Genomic DNA, 25,983 nt, shown 5'->3' with positions numbered 1-25,983 from the left:
ACGAATGTCTTCATACATTGGAACGAGAGAGAGAGAGAGAGAGAGAGAGAGAGAGAGAGAGAGAGAGAGAGAGAGACCCAATCTTTACATTCCCTGAGGGAAAAACGGAATCTATGAGCTTTGAAAGAATCATTTTAGCTGTGAGAAAACTTTCCCTCGCCCTAAAGTGCCAATCGTGGCCAGTACGTAAGAGCCATCTTCTCAGCAAAATGGAATCATCCACTTCCTATTTACTCGGCAGGACCCTCGATTTGATGCCAGTATCGACCGTAGGACGGGCTACAAAACGATGAGTGTCCTCTGCATGCCCGTCTGCAACTACGAGGGGGAGGTTATAGGTGTCGCAGAAATCATCAACAAGAAGAATGGAACCAACGAGTTCACACCGCAGGACGTGGAGGTGAGTTTCCCAGGGACACATTTAGGACAGTGTGTCAAAATAGAATTGCAGACACTATTGCCTGTTATAACGAGATAACTAGTACTATTGCACTAGAATTGCAGAGACTATTGCCTGTTATAACGCGATAACTAGTACTATTGCACTAACTTTTTGTATGTATACGTTCAGCTACTGTGTTAAAATGAATGAATGATTTATATAAGACTGTCACGATTGCGAAGGGTCGCCAGTACAGAGTGGAAGCTTAGACTGTTCCTTTAAAATTACCTGGCATACCTCGATGCTTTCTGTTAAGTCTAGCCGAGATAAGACGGTACGTTTAACATGAGATATACCATTCACTTACACAGACGGGCACTCTTTACAAATATATAATCCTCTATATTTTCTCCACACAGGTATTCAGGAGGTACTTAACATTCTGCGGCATCGGAATCCAAAATGCTCAGCTGTTTGATATGTCAGTTCGAGAGTACAAAAGAAACCAGGTAAGAAACTTTCCTTTTCAAACTCTTGTACTGGAGAAACTTGGCATTTCACAAAGGAAACGGTCTACATGAGAAAAAAAAAATTGTTAGCTTATTACCCATAGGGCGCCTAAATAAAGTACCTCTGGAAGAGTTCCCTCTCTCAGTGATGAAGCGGCATTCCGGATTTGAAAAGAAACATATAAACTTTACACTGAAGAGTGCATAAAATTTTTGCTAAAGCAAGTAGCGTGCCAACCAGGAACCTGGTTCCTGGTGCTAACTTTGACATTTATGTTCCTTGCAAAAAATAAGTACTAAATAAAAAAAAATCAGATGAAATAGTGACTATAATAAAGCCTCAAGTCAAAGGAAAAAAACACGGTAAAGTCTGTAGAAACTGCAGTGGCGAGAAAGAAAACAAGTGGCATATTTTCCCCTGGAGGTAAGCGTTGTTCGCTGCATACAATAGGATGTCGAAATGGAAAGCAAACGCTAAATCAATTTAGGCCGATCGTGTAAAACAACTTCCGCCGGCTTTGCTACGAGGTGAGCTTTGGCTGGTTGACCTTTCTTTATTCTATTTGTAAAACGAAGGTGCTAACTTAAATTTTCCTAGGGATCAATAATGTTAGAAGTCGTTTTAGTTCAAACAACAATGGGAAAACAATTCAACCCACTGCCTGCAGACGGTACCCAAAAACCGTTTCAAAATACATCTCTCCATCACAGCACGGTGCAAATGTAATAAAAATGACAAGCTGTTTTGATGGATGTTTGGGCAGCAAAACAAAACATCTGGGAATGGGAAACAATTCAAATTTCCTAAAGACATCAACAAGCCTAAGAGATTCGTCGGTTCCATCAACGAATGCTAAATGAAAAATATCGATCCAATCTGCCTTGAGAATAAGCCGTCACAAATACGGAGAGACCCATTTTGATGAGAAACCTATACGGAGGAATATAACACACAGGGATGTGTGTGTGTTTGCCCTTCTCAGAAATTTAATTATGAAAAAAAGAGATTGGAGATGGAAGAGGTTTGAAAATCAAATAAATTGAAATTGCATACGAAATATATGATAATACAATTCTCGCATTATCTGTATTTATATACGGACAAGAATCATGTAATCATAATGAAACTGTCGGTTTAATAATAAAATTTTCAGAACATCAAAAGTCAAGTAAAAAATGCGCCGAAGTTTCTTCGGCGCAATCGATTTTTCTGTACAGTGTATAATGCTGTATGAGCCGCGGCCCATGAAACTTTCAGCCTGTATTGTTGACACCTATAGCGATGCCAGGCGCACGATCATGGCTAACTTTAACCTTAAAATAAAAACTACTGAGGCTACAGGGCTGCAATTTGGTATGTTTGATGATTGGCGGGTGGATGATCAACATACCAATTTGCAGCCCTCTAGCCTTAGTAGTTTTTAAGATATGAGGGCGGACAGAAAAAGTAAAGACGGACAGACAAAGCCACCTCAGTAGTTTGCTTTTGCAGAAAACTAAAAATCAGATGGCAGAATACTGTTAAAAATGATAAAATATGGGAAATCACGGAAATTCCACAAGAATCTGATCCCTTCTGCTGAGCTGGGCCACTAAACATTCTTCCCTAAAAGAAACTGGAGAATAAGTACTATACTGTATTCCTTTGCTTCCGACCATAGAAGCAGTTTCTCTGCAAAGGGGAATATTGTAGAAGATTTTGTGCTACCCTGATTCCTGATATACACTAGGGAGGTTGTGTATTGTCTTGAGAACACCACTACCACCTTTAGGTGCTGAAGTTAAGCTAACCCCATTACTATTTAAGACTGGCACAAACTGTGTGCCTAGCTAACCGTACCGAATACATTCACCTAACGCAGAATTCATCCATGCAAAACCTGATGACCTTTTCCTACTGCCATTCGAAGATATCCTGAGCAACAAAGCAAAATAGTTACAATACCATAAAAAACAGCCAACAATCAAACTTGCAAATGCACAGAGTACCACACAAAATGGCAGCAAGAATAATTCTGATGAGAACTAAAACATTCGAGACAAACCTGGTGAAGAACAGATTAACTACAGTCATCTAGATCAGCCAAGTGATCGTTATTTTGACTGCTGACCGCACCTGCCAGCCCGAAGATATAGCTATCTTTAACAGTAGTTAAGATTCATCCCAAATAAGTAAGGTTAGGGAAGTTTCAAGGATAAAGCAAGGTCAAGGGTTTCCAAGGAAAGGGCAAGATCAAGGGTGTTCTGGGATGGTGGATATGTGGTTCAAGGAAAAGGCTAGGTCCTGGGTATTTAGGTGACAGGGGTAGGTCCAGATGTTTTCAAGAAGGTTAATCTCAAAGATATTTATAGTTAAGTTTTTTTAGGATAATTCATGAAAAATGCCTAAACTATTTTGATCTTATGAAAAGCCTTGTCAACCTGCAATAATAATATATGCCAGAGTTTACAAAGAAGAAAATTTAAGAAATTAATTTGCTCTATACAAACAATGGAGGTTTAAGTGCAAAACGTGACAACCTATAAAGTTAGAATGCAATAAAAATCGGCAAGAGTAAATATATTAGTAAACAGCATAAGGAACTGAGTACCACAAAAATGAGTACATACCAGAAAGAAGAGCAAGGTATGCATCCCACTATTGGGGGTTAAGGATCGAGAACTGGAATGCAATAGGATAAAAATGCAGTAGTTGAGATTTAAAGATGCACTGTGGCGGGTAATAGTTCATACTCTTGTGAATCTTTTATCTTATCACTAACAAAACAAAACTTTAGTCTATCAGGCGACGACACACTAAATCACGCACTACTATCACTTAAAAAATATCACACTCCAATCTGAAAAAGAACAAAAATGTGTGCCATTAGTTTTAAGCAATACTGAACATATAGAATATTATAATTTTCTCCTATTAAAAATTCCAGGTGTCCCTAATTAAATTTTGATATAGAAATTCACACAGCGAAGTAGTATTTTATACTGTGTGATGCAGCAAATATTATGTATAATAATGGACCCATGATACCACTTAGTGCCTGTAAACTTTTAATGTGAGACTGACTGGAAGCAGCCTGATAAGCACGGAAAAAGGATATGCTTTATATGCAGTTCTAAACGTCATGTCTACTTAGCAGTAACAAAGGATAATTACGGAGAATGCAGTTGTCTTTTATGGTATAGGATGAACTCTGGTCATATTGCATTATTACTATACATAAGTATGACTTAACAGATTTGGTCAATAACACCCTAGGCCCATCCTAAATCAGAAGAACATACAGGGTAACACCATCCATTACTACTATTATTATTCTCAAAGCAAGCTGCACCCAAAATGCTATATGCCTAAGGATCCCACCAAGGAAAAATATCCCAGTGCAAAGAGAAAGAAGATAAGTAACAAATTAAACTAAAAAAAAGAAGGCACCTAACTTTGAAGTGAAGCTCTTTATCAGCCTTTTAAACAAGAAAGCTTTTGCACTAAACTGGAAGTTCTGAAGTTCCAATAATTCCAATGCTGATACTACCAGTTTTCCCTTGCAGCTAATAAAAGCGTTGCTAACAAGTGACCACCTACATTTATGCTAAATCTATGTCACGCCAAGTGACACTTGTAAAAACCTGCAGTACATTTCCATTTCGACACATTTCAGGCATGACTTCACAGGGAAAAGCTATAGCCCAAACAAGGTTACAAGCAACCTTGACCATTCACACCCATTCACCTGCCTCCTTTGACTCCCACAGCAGAATGACAAGTTGAAAACTAGTTAACACCAAATCACCATGTTGACGATTTCAATTCCTGACCTTTAACTAAGGTCCTCAATATTTAATGTTATGTACATTAGTTAGTGTTTCATTGTTTTAATTTAAAAAACAAAACATTTTATTTATCTTTGCCATTTACATTAAATAAGATCCTACATGATTCTGATCTGTGATTTTACCATCTAATAATCGTTTCCTAGGGCCAAAGGAATTATCATATAAAAAAATTCAAAATCTTGACCAAAAAATTACAGGAAAGGAGTCACATTGAATGTAAATACTATAATTATAACAAATATTCCAAGTCACATATTAACTAAATACAATTATGGTGTTGCATGCCCAAAAGTTTTCAAGCTGATTATGAACAATTACAACCTGTAATGTTTTGACTAGGCCACAGAATTCTGAAAGTACAAAATTATAATCATGCTGTAACACAATCATGAGTTTTCAAACATTCATATATGTCACATTTTCTTAATGTCATATATCAAGAACTTGTGGATAACTTTTAATTGGTATTTTACTATTCATGTTACCATATTTGGTGCAGTTTAGAGGGTACATGGCCTCTGGCGGCTACCTAACCTACCACAGCAGTATGCAGACTATGCAGCCAAAAAAGGGTCAGCTAACAGAGATAAAAGAGCTGCCTGCAAACACTTGGTCAGTCAAATGTGAAGAACGAAACCCTAGTACTCTAAACCATCCTCAAAAACGTAGTGTAGGTATTAAATAAATTTACTTGGCAAGTTAAAATGAGAGGAGGGGATTTCCACGATGGGTGAAGCCCAAAGGTCAAGCAGCAAGACGCACTCAACTTTGTTCAGGTTAGGATGGAAACCTTGTTCCAAGTACTCCTGGCATCATTTTCAGGCATGATGAAAGGGATCCTGCAAGGGTTTGGGTAGGTTAAGTTAAGATGTATACCTTTTACAGTGCTGTACAACTATTTCCAAAGTGAGCTTGGAAGATTCTCATTATCATTTAAGTTCCCAAATGTTTTTTTTAATAATGTTAGGCAAATTATAAGTTACTAAAATTTGTTACTGCAAAAATAATCATGAACAGTTATCATCTGCCATTACACAAATACCCCTTATGAAACTGCCCATAATACTTGCAGTGGTGCCTCATCACTTCTTGGAACGCAGTTTACTGCATCAACAGGAATTGAAAAAAAAAAAAAAAAAGAAGCAGGTGGACAAATATACAATTCATCTGTTTAATCAGTAACAAAGACAAGGTGAAAAACAACAATGACAAAGAAAAACCAAAAAATTTATAAAAAATGTGCAAAAGTACAAGTGATAAAGAAGGCTACACCCTGACTTAACCTATTTAACATGGGAAGCTCGGTACTTTACTACATGGCTGAGGATGGGGACCTTAGCCCCCGCCACCAACCTTTAAATTTATTTTAAAAATGGGGGCTATACAAGTATAACTGGCAACAAGCCTTACATCTGATTTAGGTTAGGTTTTCAAATACCTAAGCTAAACTAACAATGCTGCATTACATTTTTGCAATATATAATAGTGTACAGCTAAGCACATGATCAAAATTAGGCCACACAAAACTTTGCACTAGGAATAGCTTAGGCTATACCTACTATCTGATTGCCATCTGACCTAACCCTATATAGTAGTGCCAATAATTTACAACAATTTGCTAACTACATATTAAAACTAAACTCTCGGTATTATTTTATTACCACAACTCGATATTGGGAGTTTTTGTGCTGTGCTAGTAGGTTAAGCCTCTTTGACATGTTTAATACGAAATACTAGAATCCAGAGCAAATTCACTGTTACCAAGACGCTTGCCTTCTTTCATGGTTTAATATTCACTAACATTTGCACTAGGCCTAAATCAGATATGTCAGGCCTATGCCTCTAAACTGTTAACTAGACATTTGTATTTCTTGTCTGGGCTTGTATACACGTGTAATCGGCAACTAGCCTTACACCAGACTTAGGCTGAGCCTTTCACTCTATCTAAAGTGACATCAATGCATTACAGTTTTGCAATACGGCCTATACAACAGGTGCAGCCTACAGCCTAAGGTAATTTTTCGCAAGACTCCAGCCAGCCATTTCGAAAGGCGCCAGCATGAAAAACCATTTTGGGTTTTACATGCAAAAATGGCTAGGAAATGATAAGGCACTAAAAGAACCTAATAATACCAACCTATCGTAACCTACGGGTGTTTATTGGTTACATTTTTACCGCATTAGCTATGGAGGGGGGTGGGGGGGCCGGGATTGTCACACCCTTTAAGATGTAATTTGATTAATTATTTTTCTCGTTTATTAAGCATTTGCGAAGGTTATGTATTGAGAAGAAATTTTTTGTTTTGGTGTGATTTACCGAAGAAAAATGTGGGAGGTGGCCGGAGTTTTCCGAAAACTAACCAAACCTAAACCTAGCTGCACATATGATTAAAGCTAAGCCTAACCAAAGTTGCACTAATACGTTAGGGGTTGTGTGTTAATCCTGGTATTTATTTGTATTATCAGCCGTGCGTAACCGGTGCCTTTCAGAGCGAAACAAAAGCTGAAAAAGTGGGGTCAACAGAATTTAAAGCTACGGGTGTAGGCCTAGGCCTAACGCATCAAACCAGTTCAGCCATAAACATACCCATTTTTCATCCCTACAAAGATGTATCTTGAGTTGCACACCCACAACACAGACTCAAAAATGCGTGACCTACCACCAGCAGTTTGTTATTCAATTATCCAACAATTCCTAGTATGTGATATACAACAGATAAACCTAAATGTTTTCCACACCTTCGATACAACCGAGACTGTGAAACAATGAACATTGGCCGACACGAAACTCGTGACAAAATCTTCGTTAGCGGTAGAGATGAATGAGGCGTACAAATAAATGTCATTTTAAATCACGTGGATATTATTATGGTGACCGTAATCCAATCAACCTTAAACATATTCAGGCAATATTTTTATTTTTTACTGCTTTGAGCTAAACAAATGATACTCGCTTGTCTCCATTTCTTAAGTTTGCCTTCCTCTCCATCTTCAAGAATATTGTCACTGGGTGTGTTTTTCGTTCAGATAGTGATTAAATAATCACACGAAACATCATAGGAAAGTAAGGTTTGTATTCTTTTGATTGTAATGTTTAACAGGCGCTGTTAAAAGCCAACCTGGCCCTGAAGTTATATTATCATAGAGATTAAACAGGGAAAATGTGCATAAGGGGTCAGCATACATCTAGATCACTGATGTGGAAAGTAGTGTATAGACTTATCTTGATAACTTTTTAAATAATATTCTTACATTACATATTCTGAAAAATAGTGAGGGAAACAACGTCACAAATATGAAAGTTGGAATGACTGATGAAATATTTACAACAGCTAATGAGAAGCCATGTCGTTGTCCCCTGAAGGTTATCAAATACTGTATTCGTATTTTCGTTTTGAGGTTATTTTCTTGGAGAGGAGGAGGGAGGCACAGTTTTTAATCTATTTTTCTAACATATCACATTCTCTTTCATATAAAAAATGCTATTATAAGTAGAGTGAACGAGTTCGGGACGAATAGGCAGTATTATTTTCGGCCGTGAACCTGTTAGGCCGCCACAACTTTAGGCCATATAAAGTTCAGGCCGTAAGACACGTCAGAAGCTCCTAGGGACGCCGTGTTTAATACTAGCCCGTCGGAGATCAAAGTATTATATACACCCATTTCGGCCGTTTGCCAGTTTGAATGTTACGGCCTAAATGACTTCCGGCCGAAACGTCCAGGACCCGAGTGAACGATTATCCCGTCTGTAGTCCGACAAGGAATTGAAAGAATCTAGAATATATTGTGAATTCTCAGGCAATACTCAAGTAATCATCCTCCGCATTATCGACGAACATCTGCGGGTCCCTGCTGCTTTTAAGCGGGAATACGTGCCACATTATCTTAAAGCCGATTTACCCAAAATATATGAACTAAAATCACATTAGTTTTTTGATAGGTAAAATCGTATGTGACAGCTCCAAGTCGACTTATGAAATATCACGTGACTTTATTGCCAGCGGCATTACAAAAGCCCATAGCTCCATCAGCTTTTAAATTGACACATGTCGATATATTTTCCTCACTCGTCGCTGCCATCATAAACGAAGATGTCAGTCGTTGACCAGTGATTCTCATGTACGATTTAAGAATTTGCCATCAATGTCGGTCATTTTTGTCAGTTAGTAGTATGCAGCATTCATTTATTTATTCATTTCAATGAAAGGGATGACTTCTTAGTTGTTATCACCCTCCCGTTTGTTATCTAAATTCTTTAGAATGAACACCGTTTCCTCCTGGCCTGTAACCAAACTGCATTTACTGAATCAACACTTTTCCATTTTGCAATGTTATTTTACCTTACTTTTTTTTATACAAATTTTCCCATTTTCCTGTGAATCAAGGAACTAAAATTCTTCTCATTTACGCTAGACACTTTTCTTTCGGTGAACCTTCCACAGTCTACTACTAATAAAACACTTATAAACACCTGGTGCCTTTTTAATCATCAACTTTTTCTTTATTGCATATTTTCAATCCCAACTCCCATAGCCAGTTTCATATTAACCTTGATTCCCTTATGTCACCAGTCAGGTCCACATTTCATTTGCTACTGACTTCAGATACCTCTTCTACACTATCTCCCTCCTCATCTGACAGCACATCTTCGTAAGCCGCTATTTTAAGATCCATTTGCGCCTAATTCTTTCTAAATTTATTCCACTCCAGAAGAGACATCAACTTGGAATTCTTATATCGCTCGGAGGCGTTTTACCATCACATTTCGCATTTTTTCATATATATATATATATATATATATATATATATATATATATATATATATATATATATATATGTCACAAAATAGCCACACAACTTCGCTGTGTATATATATTCAGATTACCCGTATTAAGACGGAAAAGTTAAGATTCCAGATTCTTTCATTTACTTGTACATTGTAGTACAATGTAAATTAAAGAATCTGGAACCTAATACGAGTTGTATATGTGTGTATATATATATATACATACATACACACACACACACACACTTATATATATATATATATATATATATATATATATATATATATATATATATATATATATACATACATACATATATATATTTCCCTCACAAGCCATTACCTCAGTAATCCAGGGCATTGTTGCCATTTCCAGCCACTGAAGGAATAACTAAAATGTTACAAAATTAGTGTTCATAATAGAAATAGTAAAAATGTTATCAGTTTTTTTTTTTATAAATACGCATTAATAGCAAAGACAGCTTCCGCTTAATTGCCAGCGAATATTACCTTCCAAGCAAATCAATAATTTGGGTGATTGGTGGCTGTGAATTGTAACTGTCGCATGTGTGAATTATGAATGAGCCCCATGTGAGAAAACACACGGCATCAGCCTCTTCGTATTAAGGGGGCTCATTAGTAACTCGTTAAACTTTTCCACTTTCCCTCAGTTAATTGTCCGAATAGAGACATCAAGTTAGCATGCAATGAATGTGTTGTAGGTTTTAATAGCCTATTCTGGCAAAGTAGGTGCTCTCGAGTAATAACTTGGGTAATGACAGACCGTATTGGAACTGGCCCTGTTACTTGAAAAGAGCTTTTAAACTGAACGAATTAGACAGAAAATAATAATAAAAATAAAGCAGGATTAACGAGGCGCGTATTTCTGGTAAGACCAGAAAATTCACTCTAACTGTCTCAATTGCCTCCCTCCCATCCCCTGCCACTACGAGTCATAAGAGGCGCCATTATAAATACCTGCCACTACGGGCAATTTGCACATTTAACGCGTGGATTAGGTCGAAAGTATGTGAAGTTTGAAATGACTTTGTCATAAAGTGTATAATGAAAACGTCTAAAATGCCATAGAAATTCCTTTTGGAATAATTAGTCCTAGTCTTACATAGGGTTAGTGTTAAAGCCAACACGAAAGTTAAAGTTAGAATTCGAAATAATAGGCAACAGAGCTAAAGACATTGCTAATGTGTTTCTAGTAATTCAGCCTTTTTTACCAGGAGATAATAAATTTGCGATATTATTCTGCTTATGACAGGTGTAAGGTGATGGTCAGAACGCAACAGGTTGAATTCAAAACATGGGTAAGAGAGATTGTATTGATTGCTTTGATAAAATGCTTTTTTTATGCGGATAGTTGAACACGGATCTGTTAACGAATATTGTTGGAATAAACTGAAAACTTATTAATTTCAGGTACAATCCCATTTACTATGTGCTTACTTCTGGCTTCAAATCTTAAATGAATTCACAGAAATTTTCCAGGTGGAGTAAGTTTTACATATTTCATGTCATAAATTGTTGGATGAATGCTGAGATTATGTATCAGGGGCATTATGCCATCTAAGTATATTTACGCATATCAAAATCTTGAAGTGATTAACAGGCTAATAATTTCCTTTTTTTCAGTCAACTACAACGAATATTGTAGATCTTTTCCTGAAGTAATTTAGCTTCAGAATTATCCATCTCTCGCTATCTCTCTCATTCTGTGTGTATGTAAATAGAACTCGCAAGTTAGAGATAGTAAAAGTAATTAGCAATGAATAATAAATAAAGCAACAGAATTACAAACAACAGGAAATTTCGCCTATTTAAAGCAAAACAGCAAGTGAAACATTGGTAAGTTATAAACATTGTTATAACTACTAAATAACTCTAGTTCTGCCTACGTACTTTCTTTAAACCCACCCCCTTTCTTTTTTCTTCTCTGTCGGCAGCTCCTCCTCCAGTTGGCAAGAGGCATCTTCGAAGAGCAGACTTCCTTAGACCGACTGGTGACGAAGATCATGACAGAGGCTCGGGAACTTCTCAAGTGTCAGCGTTGTTCAGTCTACCTCCTTGACCCTCAGGTAACGAAGGCGCTTATGCTGACGTAAAAGTCATAAACCTGTTAAATAAAATCCTAATCCTCTTACAAACGCTATCACACTCATGAATATCACATAACCCTCTTCAGTAAAATCATAAACCCCTTACAAAGACTATTAAACTCATGAATGGTAAACAGCTTCCCTTTAGAGCTCTTTCTCTTTGTATCGCGTTTTACATTCTTCTGTCGTTTCTGCTTATAGTTTAATCACGCTTCTTGATAATATACGTGCTTTCCCTGTAGGGGGATAGTGCCGTCAGTGCACCTCACGTGGTGGACTGTAGGCATTACTTAAGGGTTTTGCAGTGTCCCCTTCGGCTCCTAGATGCAACCTCTTTCATTCATATTCTCTTTCTTCCATCTTACTATCCATCCTAGCTAACAATTGTTTCATAGTGCAACTGCGAGGTTTTTTTCCTATTACACCTTTCAGACCTTGGTACTGTCAATTTCCCTTTCAGCGCTGAATGGCCTCATAGGTCCCAGCGCTTGGCCTTTGGCCTAAATTCTATATTCGAATCGACACACGCGTTTTGTTAGTATGGCTTTCTTTGCAGATTCATTAAACACTTCGTCGTGTGTTTCTGGTTGCATGTGCGACCCCGCTCTTGAAAACTACAAGCTTTTCCTCGGCGCGTCTTTCACTGTGTGTCAGACAGTACAGTTCATTTGCCTTTCTGCCTTCTAAAAAGTTTCCTTGAAGACACCAAGTTCTTTATCGATGAAAAGCTATTCCGATATGCTGTTGACCCTGGGGCCTAAACATTTTTAAGAGCTCTAGAAGAATGCAATACAAAAGTATTTCCTTGTATATCTAATGAACGGATTCTACGAATTCATTGTGATCCGGCCTCTCTGGAATATCCAGCTTGCTTGACAATTAGATATATTTAAGAAGTTGTTCTTTTAAAGTGTTCTGTATCGCCTTAAAGTAACCGTTGTGATTTTCATTCCATTCTCTTTCGTAAGAAGAAAGTCGTTCTTATACTGCATCTGCCTCATAAGGATCATGTTTAATTATGTAATATTATGCATTTCCAAAATTACCGTTTCTAGCTGAATTCATTTTAATAAATGTGTCGTCGAAATAAATCTATCTAATCACCTAGCTAGGGAAGCTCAGTAAGTCGACAGACAGACACACAGACACATAGGTATTTTGCACGGCACCGGTACAGCTGCATAATTCATTTTAATATTATTCAGCCAGATCGATGAAATGCGTCACAATGATGAAGCTGAAGCTAATAACGCTTCCTATAATTCACACAGAGCGGTCTCGTCACCCCCTAAACCTTTCTCCTTTGCTCTCCTACTACCAAGCCGCCCCCCTCCCCCTCCTCCTTCCTCCTCCCAACCCCCCACCAGCCAAGCTCCGTTTGCCCGAACGTCAAAATCCATACCGTGTTGACGTCCCGAGGCAAATGGGGAGGCTATTGCTATTAGGAAGGCGAGAGAAGGGAGTTATTGTTATTTTGGGGAAGGAGCGCTCCGGCGATGCTAGTCGTAGGTGGGGTTTATGAGACGGTAATTAAGACGGTTGATGAAGTCATTATGGCGTGTGATGAAATTACCTCCATTTGGCATTCACAGACTTGCGGCTCGTTGCCGGGTGTTTTGCCCGAAAAGAGTTGTTGGATTGATGGCTATTTGCGTGGAAGGTTTCGTTTTATTGGTGGTAGGTATATACATCAGTTTAAAGGTCTAATTAATGATGAATATGTGCAAATACAGTTGCATCCTCCTTTAACTTCTTATACATTCCAGTACATATATTCGGAGGATAAACCCATGTATACACACTATATAGAATATATACTGTATAAATACAGTATATTTATAAATAAATACATGGGTTTATCTTCCGAATATATGCACTGGAATGTTTATACTTTACAATATATATATATATATATATATATATATATATATATATATATATATATATATATATATATATATATATATATATGTATATATATATATATAGCAGTATGTTATATAATATTCATGCCTTAACTGCTGAATCTTGGTTGAACTTCCTGAGCAGAAATTCTCTTACATTTGGCCGCTTCCTACACCTAAACAGAAGGCTCACCAACAGCACGTCCAAAACCTCTATACACTAAGCCATCATCTCAGTCTCGCACAAACTCTGTCCCTTACCTCTTGATAAATATTTTTAGCACTGGATAATCCAACAGGAGTCATGTCTGTGAAGATGAAAATCTTATCTATTGTGTGATAAAAATCCACAATTATATAGTATATTGTATTACTACATAAAAAATACAATTTACTATATAATTGTGGATTTTCATTACACAACTTTTTCACGAGATAGTGAATTTCTTAGCAATCTTATCTATTGTTAGCGATCCACCTTTAACGGGGAAGCGTCTCTTGTCTGAGATGAATATGTTCGTAAATATGAAAATAAAGACTCCTATTCACAGCTTAGATTCAGATATTCACAGTTCTTGACTGGCCATCAGATGTAAGATGATAAGCGAAAGAAAAAAAATAATTTTGTTTAATTATAAATAAATTTAGATGCAGTGTAATGTAGCACGAAAATATGAAGGTATACCAACGTAAAAATGTAATAATTTAAACTTGAGAAAGAAGGTCAGGACGAATTTCAGTCGCCTACAGCTATTCCTTGTAAAGCCCCTTCTGGGATTTAAACAGCTGATGATGCTTATGTAATGGAGAGAGTTATTATTATTTTATCATTGTCTTCAGAATCGTGATCTGTCCTTGTAGATAAGGAACATTATTATTATTATTATTATTATTATTATTATTATTATTATTATTATTATTATTATTATTATTATTATTATTATTAGCCGTACTGCTAAACTAATGAAAAGGAGAATGCCACAAGCATAGGGGCTACAAATTCTTCTGTAGGAAAAGCATTCCTGCATTATTATTATTATTATTATTATTATTATTATTATTATTATTATTATTCAGTAGATGAAACCTATTCATATGAAACAAGCCCACAGAGGCCAGTAACTTGAAATTCAAGCTTCCAGAGAATATGGTGTTCATTAGGAAGAAGCAAGAGAAAGTAAAGAGAAATACAGAAAGAAGAGATACCACTTATTAAAAATGAATAAAAAATAAATTGATAAATAGATAAAAATGTATTAAAATGCAAGAAGAATAGTATTAGGGTGGTAATGCATTGCACTTTGGCTTAAACTTCCGAAGTTCCAACGGCACGACATCCTCTGGGAGGCTAAAGGAAATACAGAAATAAAGAACAGACTGTCTACAGAATGCAGTGAATTATCGATTACTAGACAAGCTGGATATCGTCGCCTTCCTCACTACGTATTGTCTTCATCCAGGCTTCTTTTGTCTTCCCCATCCACTTTGTTTTTGTGTTATCGAAGTGGGCACATACTTGTCCAGACATTACCAGACACATTAAACATCTCCTTCCGACATACTTGATCCTAAACGACTACTAGCTACTATTTTTACTACTGTTACTAATACTATCTACCAAAAATAAAGCCATACCAGTCCAGTGGCTTATTTTATGAACAGGGTTTTTTAAGGTTCATATTTATTTAATATTTGATACTTCATACGGTGTTGAGATTTCATCTAGGAGCTATGTTGCATGGGGATTGACATATATCTTATAAGTTATTTTTTTTTATTTGTGTGCGCGTGTTGCTGTTGTTGCATTCATTACAAGAGAGTAATTTACTTTTCCAGCAGACAGACACGCGCGTGCGCCCGCACACACACACACATATATATATATATTTATGTATGTATGTGTGTGTGTGTTTGTGTGTGTATGCTGTTACATCACTGGCTGCTGGCTGTACAATATATGCTTCGTAACACTGTCCCTGCTTAGAAATGCTACATGCTAACGCACGCCAAGAAAAAAAAAAAATGAAATGTGAATGTTTGTAAACGCCAAGTCTTTCGAAAACTCAAATAGAACTTCACTCCATTAAACACAAAGCGCCGAACTCGGTGAACTATTACGGCATCCGAACGAGGTGAAGGGTGACTTTTTGAGGTCTGGCGCCTTTTATCATTGTTTACTTATTTAACGCCACTTCGGCAAACTCCGCTGCGATTGCTTTCAGGATTTATTATTGTAGAGACAGAGACTGCAGAGGGGCTCTAATGGATGAACAAATTTCTGCGGGAAAGTGAGTTTTTTTTTTTTTTGTCTAACGTGGAGCCGAGTTGCATCATCTTTGTTTGTGTCGAAATGAAAAGGATTCTGGTTGCTCGTATGTAACGGTGGTTTGACTCTCCGTCTAAGGACATTTTACATTTCCGTGAAAGAAATTAATAAATAAAATGACTATGGGTTTTATGCATATCATTCATAAATATGTGCAATTTTGGCGGATAATCTTGGCGAATATAGCGACAATCCTGAATTTTCCTTTTGGAAAGTAATCTGATGATACTTTTCAGTAAATCGTGAATAAAATTAGTAAATGTTTCAGATCTTATTAGGTAACAATACGTCACATTAATTCGTGAATAGACTGACGAATGTAATTACTGCCTACGAAGGTACTCGGGATGGCACTTTTCAGTAAATCGTGAATAAAATAAGTTAAATAGTTCAAATCTGATCAGATAACAATAGTTCACATTGATCCATGAACAGATTGAGGAGTGTAGATATTACCTAATAAGATATTTGGGATGACACTTTTTATTAATTAATTGAAAGTCGAGATCTGACTAGGTAATAATACATCACATTAATTCGTGAATAGAGAGCCTCGATGGCTCGGTCGGTAGAGCAGCAGCCCAGGACTTCATAGAGGTCTGTGGCGCGGGTTCAAATCCGCAGCCGACCGGTCAGAGAGGCGGACACTTTGCTATCCGTGTAGATACCCCGGGATTATGTATGTAATCAACGGATAGGTTTGCGAAAGCAAATGGGTGTTACAGACTAATACACACATAAACAAAGCTACTCCAACATCTTCTAAAAACATAACAGACACCTCACACGTCTCGAACTGTCGACCTAACCGCTCAGTTCTCCTCGCTGCTGGGAGAAGGGGAGCTGGGGATTTGGTATGATACATGTACACACTCGCTACCGGGGTCTAAGCGATGTCAGGCCGGGCAGCCGATCGAGGCTACGGCCTACCCCAACGCCAAATCAAAGTCCTTCAAAAGAAGGCATCGTGCTTACCCCATATAAAAATGGGAAAAAGCACGTTAAAACGAAGAAGATTAATTCGTGAATAGACTGACGAATGCAAATATTGCCTAGGAAGGTAATAGGGATGACACTTTTCAGTAGATCGTGAATAAAATGAGTAAATAGTTCGCATCTGATAAGATAACAATACGCCACATTAATTCGTGAATAGACTGACGAATGTAGGTATTGCCAGCACCTGTGTTGCAACGATCGATACACCTGCCGGGCAGCAAGCAGCAGCAGCCTCAGCGCCCAGCTTCAGACACGCTACCCTTTTGGTACGAAAAGTGGGGGCGGGGGGGTGGGGGCGACTCTACCGAAAACGATGAAGAAAACCACTAGCTATGATGGGCTGCTAAGGAAGGGAAGCCGTAATAGTAATTTTCGCTGGTTTCTGACGAAAAGACAAGAGAGAAATATGCAGCATTCAGACTGGTGGTAGATAATCAACAATGGGTGCGTTTTTTTATTTTAAGAAATGGGTTACTTATAGTCATGCTTAGTGAAATAAGGAATTCAGAAGATGTGAAAATTTTTAAATGAAAAGACGCAGATTCGGAAGGAAAAATCACAGCTTATGTGTGTGTGTGTGTGTGTGTGTATATGTACAGAATTAAATTTTTGGTGGCTCTCGAGAAAAAAGACGATGACCATTGTCACATTCACACTTAAGCTACCTCGTCATGGATGAACCCCATGTTCAGAAAACTTACACACTTTCATTAAAGAATTATGACTTTGTATTTAGTTCTTGTAAGAGTATAATCACTATTTTTTTGAAGACTTTGTTACATTTATGTTGATGATAATGACATAACCTTCATCACCGACATCGCATTTGTTCTCTCCACATCTTTCCTTATAATTTTAGTAATTTTTACTTGTTGCTCATTGCAGGTCGAAGACGAGAAGAACAGAACCGGTGGTCGTTCTAACGACACCCCCGAAACGCCGAAGGTGGAAAATTGTGATGCTCTTGCCATTCGACAGGTATGATATAGACGTAGGGTTATTTTCTTCCCTTGAAGAAAAAGACAGAGTAGCTGAAGATCCTGCTAATTAATAACTTTTCATTATAGTTTCAAGTTCATTTTTGGTTAAGCTGCGTTTTAGTATGTCAGAGAAAGGGAGACAAAGTTTAAGCATCGTTTATATGTTATTGATGGTTGTGCTCATGTTATTAGCCTGTTTAGCATTGCAGTCTCATTTGAACCTGAAAGATATTGGCAAATAGTCGGTATCTTCAGACGTTCCGTAGCTCTTTCCGCCAGTGAATGATTCATCAAAGCAGGCCCCAAGTGACAGGCCCCTCCCCCTTTGCAATTTCGTTGTGTAAACAAAGTCTGTGGCTGGCCTGATTACAGATTTTATCTTGGAAGAGTGGTTTAACCAGGAGAGCCGAACGAAAAGTTTTCATGCTTTGCTATATTCCCTCATATATGTGAACACAGGTATAATTAATTACTTGCAAGAGGTCCCATAAATTGTAAACCTGAGCCTTTATCTATTCTTTTAGAAGTGTTCATTTGGTGATGGGCTGTTGCAACTCTTAAAGTAAATATGGTCGTCACTTGCAGTGCATTGTTGGCTCGATTTGAGTTTTAGGAAGCTATGACGCATTGATATTATTGCTGAACATGCTAGTTAAATTTGCTGTAATGAAGGATGGAAATATATATATATATATATATATATATATATATATATATATACAGTATATATATATATATATATAAAACATATATAATATATATATATATATAGATATATATATATAATAATATAGATCTGTGTATATATATTCCGATGATTGTAAACAAATATGATATATATTTTACTATAATTGTCAGTTCCTTTCAAACGACTTAACAACATTTTCATATGATTGTAAACAAATATAATCTTTTTACTGTAATTGATAATATAAATATTATATATATATATATATATATATATATATATATATATATATATATATATATATATATATATTATATATATATACATATATAAATTTATATATATATAAATATATATCAAAGATGAAAAAAACGAGTTTGTACCAACCAAACAAATGCTGATCATTTGAAAATGCTGTCAAGACATATATATAATCTTTAATCAAAATTACACAAAGCTCGTCATCCAAATACGTCTAACTGTTACTTCTTTCCCTTTGCAGACCTTGGCGCCTCCCCTTGAAGAGCTCATGAAGATTCCGGTAGGTATCTGTAAAATAAAATTTCTCCTATTCTCCTTAAAATGTATCTCACAAAGGCTTTGCGCATAACATCCTGTCCGCATTTTTTCCTTCAGTTTAATGACCAAGAAATGTAATATTGATAGATATAAAGATATAGTAATGGATTCTTAATGACAGTGAATTTAGGTTTGAAAGATAGTGTAGGTAATTGAGGGTTACAAGATGGATATGAAAAGGTTAAAAGAAATAATTGTATTCATTTTATACAGTTAAAAGAAATAATTGCATTCACTGTATACATGCTCTGTCATTAGATATGAAGAGAGCTTTCCTTTTCAGTAATTCCAGAAAATTGATAAAGAATCGACCCGTTTTTCCTTTACATAGAGTTAACATTCCTTTCCATATAAACTTGTTGCTATGTTAAATCCATTTTCCTGTCATCTTGTTTCCCTAGATTATTTTCTTAAGATTTGATGATGAACAAAATAAATTTGGTTTGTGTTAGGCTTTCACCAACCACATTTTTTGGTTGTCCTTTGCAAAGTTAGATCCAATTTTGGCCAAAAGCGTCATGACTCTTAGCTGCTATACAATCAATCTTTGTTACATAGTCATTTCTTTCGATGATGAAATAAAATATTTGGTAGAACATAATATATTCTGAAGCAACACCGGCTTTCCATATTCGCCAACTACGAATAGAAATGATTTTAGTGATGTCATTTATCTTTCAACAGATCATACCCTGAAATTTCTCCCCTAACATTTCATCTCCGTCACTTTTATCCCAGTCAGATGCAGAGCTATTCAGCAGTGACTGATGCTTTTATTAAAGCTTTTTCTTCATTCTTTTTGATTGCATTCATTCCACCTGTGGATTAATTGAACATCAACGATGTTCATGACGTCCCTGTCAGTTTAGATCAGTCCTTTTTTGGTCCGGTCTCTTTTGTCATCATGATGAACAATAACGGTTTCAACCCCGTAGCCTGGTAGTGCCGCCGGTGCACCTCATGCGGTGCAATGTAGGGTCTTTGCAGCGTCCCTTCGGCCCCTAGCTGCAACCCCTTTCGTTCCTTTTACTGTACCTCCGTTTATATTCTCTTTCTTCCATCTTTACTGTCCACCCTCTCTAACAGTTGATTCATAGTGCAACTGCGAGGTTTTCCTCCTGTTACACCTTTCCAACTTTTACTGTCAGTTTCCGTTTCATCGCTGAATGGCCTTAGTTGCCCCAGTGGTTGGCATGTATGCCTAAAATCTATTAATCAATAAAGGTTTCAAAATTTGTTTTCTTGCCAGTCAGTTTTGGCTACATTGTTTCAACTCTTTCTTCTCCGTGTCGTAAACTATCTTTATTTCCTTATTTATAACAATCTCCCTCCTGCATTTGAATAATAAACTCACCGATTACTTACCGTGCTCCTTCATAACCTTACATCTTTTCTTGAACTCTCGTCCTTGCGCATACATTCACGATTTCCTTTGTTCCCTTCTTGCCTTGCTAAGTAAGACCTCTGTTTATCTTTCACCCTGCAGCTGGAGACGCTGACGGTGCACATGGCCTTCGAGTTGCAGTCCCACGATGGAGAGTGCAGGATCACCCGGCCTTCCAACAACCAGTTGGCGGCCTCCGTCCACGCGCGCCTCGCCAATTATGTCCTGTCTACTGGTCAGGTCAGTTGCTCCGTGAATCACATCGATGAGTAATGCGCATTTTTTCGTATAAAAGAATAAAAGTGGGATGAAGCAGATAGGTTAATTTATTGTGTCAGTCCGGTGGAGTGCTGTGAAATACATGTTTTGTCGGTTCGTTACAACATCTCGTATGCTCTTGTTTGAGAGGCGGAGCTGATGGTTTTATAATTCAATCAATTATATAAACATTTAAAATAAAATCCTAAACATACATGAACGGTGGTATGTTATAATCAGCAACATAAATCTTTAAATTAAACTCCTAAACTTACATGAACGGTAGTATGTTATAATCAGCAACATAAATCTTTCAATTAAACTTCTAAACATATATGAACAGTAGTATATTATAATCAGCAACATAAATCTTTAAATTAAACTCCAAAACATACATAGTATGATATAATCAGTAACATAAACCTTTAAATTAAAAACCTGAATAAACGGTTGTATGTTATAATCAATAAAATAAACATTTGTAATAAACTCCTAAACAAACTTGATTGTTTTAAGATATCTGTTCGTCTTTCTGTCTGTTTGGCTGTCTGTCTGTCCAATTGTATGATGCCTATTTGATCTGCTTTTCACCTCCTCCTCTCAAGCAGCCACGTACAACCAGTCATGCCACCTCATCTTATCTACTCCATCGGAATGGTTCAAGCTCTGACCACGCGGCTTAATAACCATTTCCTTTTACCTCTAAGCTTTGGGTTTGGTTTCTTGCTTTCGTTTTCTCCTGGCTTCTATAACCTTATTTTCTCCAGATGGCCTAACAGTCTATCGCTTTACCCTTCACTGTTTATTATAATTTGCTGTAAATTGTTTGGTTATTGTGTGCATTAATTGATGCATGCGTGAATTTGCTTTTCGTTTGTTTATTATAATTTGCTGTAAATTGTTTGGTTATGGTGTGCATTAATTGATGCATGCGTGATTTTGCTTTTCGGTTGCTTTGTTTAAGTTGGTTTACGTCGTTTTGTCGACGAATAATCTACTGCCGTTTATTTATTTTCCTCTTTCTTAGTATATCTGTCCTATCCAAGTCTGCATTTCTGTTTGCAAATGATTTATTAATTATTATTATTATTATTATTATTATTATTTATTATTATTATTATTATTATTATTATTCGAAGGCAGAAGACCTTTGGGGCAAGTTTTGTTGAATAATTTGGCTGCATTTTTTGCGAATTGATTTTATACTGAGTTTTCTCAATTCTTCTGATAATTCGCTTTTCCTACACATCAATATTAGTCAATAATTGGCCAGTGTTCATATTTCGATGGATAAAACAGCGTATTCCTTACAGCAGAAATTCTTTATTTTAATAATCTGACTAATATTGATGTGCAGGAAAAACGAATTATTAGAAGAATTGAGAAAACTCCGTATAAATCAATTCGCAAAATGCAGCCATATTATTATTATTATTATTATTATTATTATTATTATTATTATTATTATTATTATTATTATTATTATTATTATGTAAACTCCACACTCGGTGGGAAGGGGAATTATTATCGTTCATTCCTTACTCCTACACTGATTGCTCTGCAGATTTTAACTATGAATAATTTCGGTAACGTTACTTAATGAAATATAAAAACAGAGAGAGAGAGAGAGAGAGAGAGAGAGAGAGAGAGAGAGAGAGATTCATCGACAAGTACAGTATACTTGTAACCGTGGGCAAAGTCTAGTAAAGCTTTATGGTGACCTCCTTGTAATTTAAAACCAAAGACAGAGTTTTTAATTAGCCTTTGTTCACTCATTTGAAGGCTTTCAACTGATAAAGTCCGGGCTTCGCAAGAACAAAAGGCAGTCATGCATTACTGGAGAAGCCCGTGATTCACAAGGGTGAAGGAAATCGTCCCTTGCTGTCGAAGTCAGGACTTCATGTAGTAAAATTAAGTCAGGCATTGTTGTCGAAGTCGGTACTTCACAATGTGAAAGGAAGTCAGGCATTACTATTGAAGTGAAGACTTCAAAAGTGGTAATAGGAAGTCAAGCATTATAGTCGAAGTCCGGCCTTCACGAGGAGGAAGGAAAACCGCGCATTACTATTGAAGTCCGAACTCCACAGGGGTAAAAGTAAATCAGGCATTACCGTCACAAGTGTGAAAGAGAATCATGCGCACCTAACACTTGATAGCAAAAGTGCATTCAGTCAGACGTGCTTTCGAAAACTTGAACAGGAAACCGGAGGCCTTTCCACTGAAGCAAAATGCGATACACCAAACAGGATATAGAGAAATGACCCTTATTAATTCGACACCTGTAACTTATAACGTCAGCAGACTCTTATCTTCCTGTATCCTGTAGGAACATGATGTCCCCTTAAACTGAAAAAACGAAGAAGAAAATGATCAGATCAGCAGTACGAGGTCAGCAAGAACACACGTCAGTCTTATTCTCCTCCCCGCGGCCGTTCTTATTATTATTATTATTATTATTATTATTATTATTATTATTATTATTATTATTATTCAGTAGATGAAACCTATTCATATGGAACAAGCCCACAGGCGCCATTGACTTGAGATTCAAGCTTATAAAGAATATGTTGTTCATTAGGAAGAAGTAAGAGGAGTAAAGGGAACTACAGAAAGAAGAGATACCACTTAGTAAAAAGAAAAAAAATTAATAAATAGATAAAAATGTATCAAAATGCAAGAATAGTATTAGGGTAGTAACGCATTGCATTTTCGTTTGAAATTCTGAAGTTCCAACTGCACGACATCCTCTGAAGGGAGGCTGTTCCACAGTCCAACGGTGTGAGGAATAAAGGACCTCTGGAACTGAGGAGTTCAACATCGAGGCACATTTACTGCATATTGGTGCTGCTGTTGAGCGAATCTGGTTGCTCTCGGCAGATCAAGGAGATCAAGGATCTATTGTGAATGTGAAATACAACTTATGAAAAGGTGACAAACAAGAGACCATCCGTCGATGGTCCAAGTCATAACTGCTGCTATTTGGAAACAGAAACCTACCACCACGAACCGCTTTATCTAAAAGTGATAAATCTCTGGCAGAAGCAGGCATCCACACCGGAGAACAGCATTCCAATATAGGAAGTACAAATGACCTTAAATAGGTTGCACTGATTTTATCACTGTCATAAATATGTGAAGCCTTACGAACAATACCTAACTTTCGTGTGGCATTTGCTGAAACTTTCATTAGATGTTTCTCAAAAGTTAGATGTGAGTCAAAAGTTACACTTAGATTAATTAAAGCTTTTGACTCGCTCAGCAAAGTTTCATCCACCTGAAGGACAGGCTGGGATGGGAAATCTGTACGAGATCTGCTAATCAATAGTGCTTTCGTTTTACTGGAGTTCAGCCTCGTACCCCACCTACTACACCATTCCCTGATCCGGTCCATGTCCCGATTGAGGCTGAGGGTAGCTTCATTTCTCAGAAGTGGAGACTTGACTACACCCACAAGTGTTGCATCATCAGCATACTGAGCAATCTGGTTTCCAGGCCAACAACCATATCACTTGTATACACTGAAAATAACAGTGGCCCAAGAACACTGCCCTGTGGAACTCCAAACACAATAGGTCTTTGTTCACTAAAGACCCCGTCAACAGCAACTCGCCGCTACCGTTAACCTACGTTCTGTATGAACTCTCTCACCATGACAGCGAAATCGATAATGATAGCAGAGGAGAAGAATAAAAAGAAGAAGAAGAGGAAGACGGGAAGTCGTAGTAGGAAGAGGGAGAATGGGAATATATATAATATTAATAATTACCACGGAGACTAGATTACTTAGAACAACAACCTGTTTCTTATTATCCGAGAGAACAACTCAAAGAAATATCTCCCTTGAGACCAACAACTAATAAAGCAAGAACGATCTTCCTGACGGGATTTTTTTTTTTTTTTTTTTTTTTGGAAAGAGCATACATCTCTCGCCTGGAACCGCCCGAGGCATTGGCAAGCGGAATATGATGTTTATTCTTTAGTGAAGTGGAAGATAATATGACGGATTATTTTTCCGGGGATACTGCGTTGGTGGTTCATCTGCAGCAGAAATGACTGTTCTCTTGATGATATTAATTAGTAGATTATTATCATTATTCTCACTTGAGTACGTTTACAGACTGTTTAAAAGATCATTAACTGCTGAAGGAGAGTATTGCAAAACAATGTTTATGTGTGAAAGAAAAAAAACTGCAAAACATGCCTAGAGGAAAAAGGGAGTAGCAGAGCACAGATGGATATAAAAAAATATTAAGATTGGACACACATAAGGAAAATACATAAACTGCATAAAGGCATCATGATTTTACGATAACATTAACAGTTTATGAAGACTGCAACAGGGTTTGATCTTGCCTTCTCTTTGCAGAGGTTATCACCATATTTCTTCTTTTCGACGAAAGAAATATTTTTTTATGTAATTCATGGTTTGTTATTATTGTCAGCTGTAATCGTTTTTTTTTTCACATGAATATAAGCGATCACTGGTATATATATATATATATATATATATATATATATATATATATATATATATATATATATATATATATATATATATTATATAGATAGATAGATAGATATAAATATAAAGGGTGGGTACAAACGAAAACAACGTTATAGGCACTGCTACGTCACCATTTGACAGCTGAATTGTGGAGGAACCTTTTATGTAGAAAACTTCCGCATTATTAGGCTAGTTGCTTTATCTACCTGTCCAAAAGGCCTTTTTTCTGTATATTCTCAGACTTCTCGCGCAACAATGTCCTAATAACCATTTCATACAGGCATCCTCTTCTTGGTCTACGCCTTGCGCGTCTCTTATCAGTCCTTCTGTTATCTGTCTTATTTTCACAATGAAAACCGTGTTGTGTACCTTCATATATATATATATATATATATATATATATATATATATATATATATATATATATATATATATATATATATATATATATATTTTATATATATATATATATGTATATATATATATATGTAGAATTTACTGTCACTTTTACTAGATACATATGTAATTGTAATAGCCATAACGCCCTCTTAACTTCTCGACTTCTTCGCGGTTTTTTTTGGGGGGCGGGGGTATGCTTGTCACTGCAAAGCCGTCAGTAAAAAAACGCGACGAATTCGAGAAGAGGGCATTGTGGCTATTACAATTACATATATATATATATATATATATATATATATATATATATATATATATATATATATATATATATATATATGTGTGTGTG

At 36.6% G+C, this 25,983-nt stretch overlaps 1 protein-coding gene and 1 long non-coding RNA gene across 3 annotated transcripts in view; one reads left to right on the top strand and one right to left on the bottom strand.

The window, feature by feature from the left end:
• Pde6 (phosphodiesterase 6) overlaps positions 1–25,983 on the top strand; it is a 370,807-nt gene that overhangs the window by 305,830 nt on the left and 38,994 nt on the right. For both annotated transcript variants that reach the window (XM_067130407.1, XM_067130406.1), the window contains 6 exons: positions 242–400; positions 802–891; positions 11,464–11,595; positions 17,731–17,823; positions 19,016–19,054; positions 20,579–20,716. In XM_067130407.1, coding sequence (XP_066986508.1) covers positions 242–400; positions 802–891; positions 11,464–11,595; positions 17,731–17,823; positions 19,016–19,054; positions 20,579–20,716 — 651 coding nt within the window. The remainder of the gene's footprint in view (positions 1–241; positions 401–801; positions 892–11,463; positions 11,596–17,730; positions 17,824–19,015; positions 19,055–20,578; positions 20,717–25,983) is intronic.
• LOC136854160 (uncharacterized) lies at positions 3,499–7,490 on the bottom strand. The gene is made up of 2 exons (XR_010857654.1): positions 7,383–7,490; positions 3,499–3,731 (listed from the first exon to the last, which is right to left on the bottom strand). It is a non-coding gene; the product is annotated as an uncharacterized lncRNA (long non-coding RNA).

Source organism: Macrobrachium rosenbergii, chromosome 28 (assembly GCF_040412425.1).
Source record: "Macrobrachium rosenbergii isolate ZJJX-2024 chromosome 28, ASM4041242v1, whole genome shotgun sequence".
Lineage (NCBI taxonomy): Eukaryota > Metazoa > Arthropoda > Malacostraca > Decapoda > Palaemonidae > Macrobrachium > Macrobrachium rosenbergii.
This window is presented reverse-complemented; position numbering and strand designations above follow the sequence as displayed.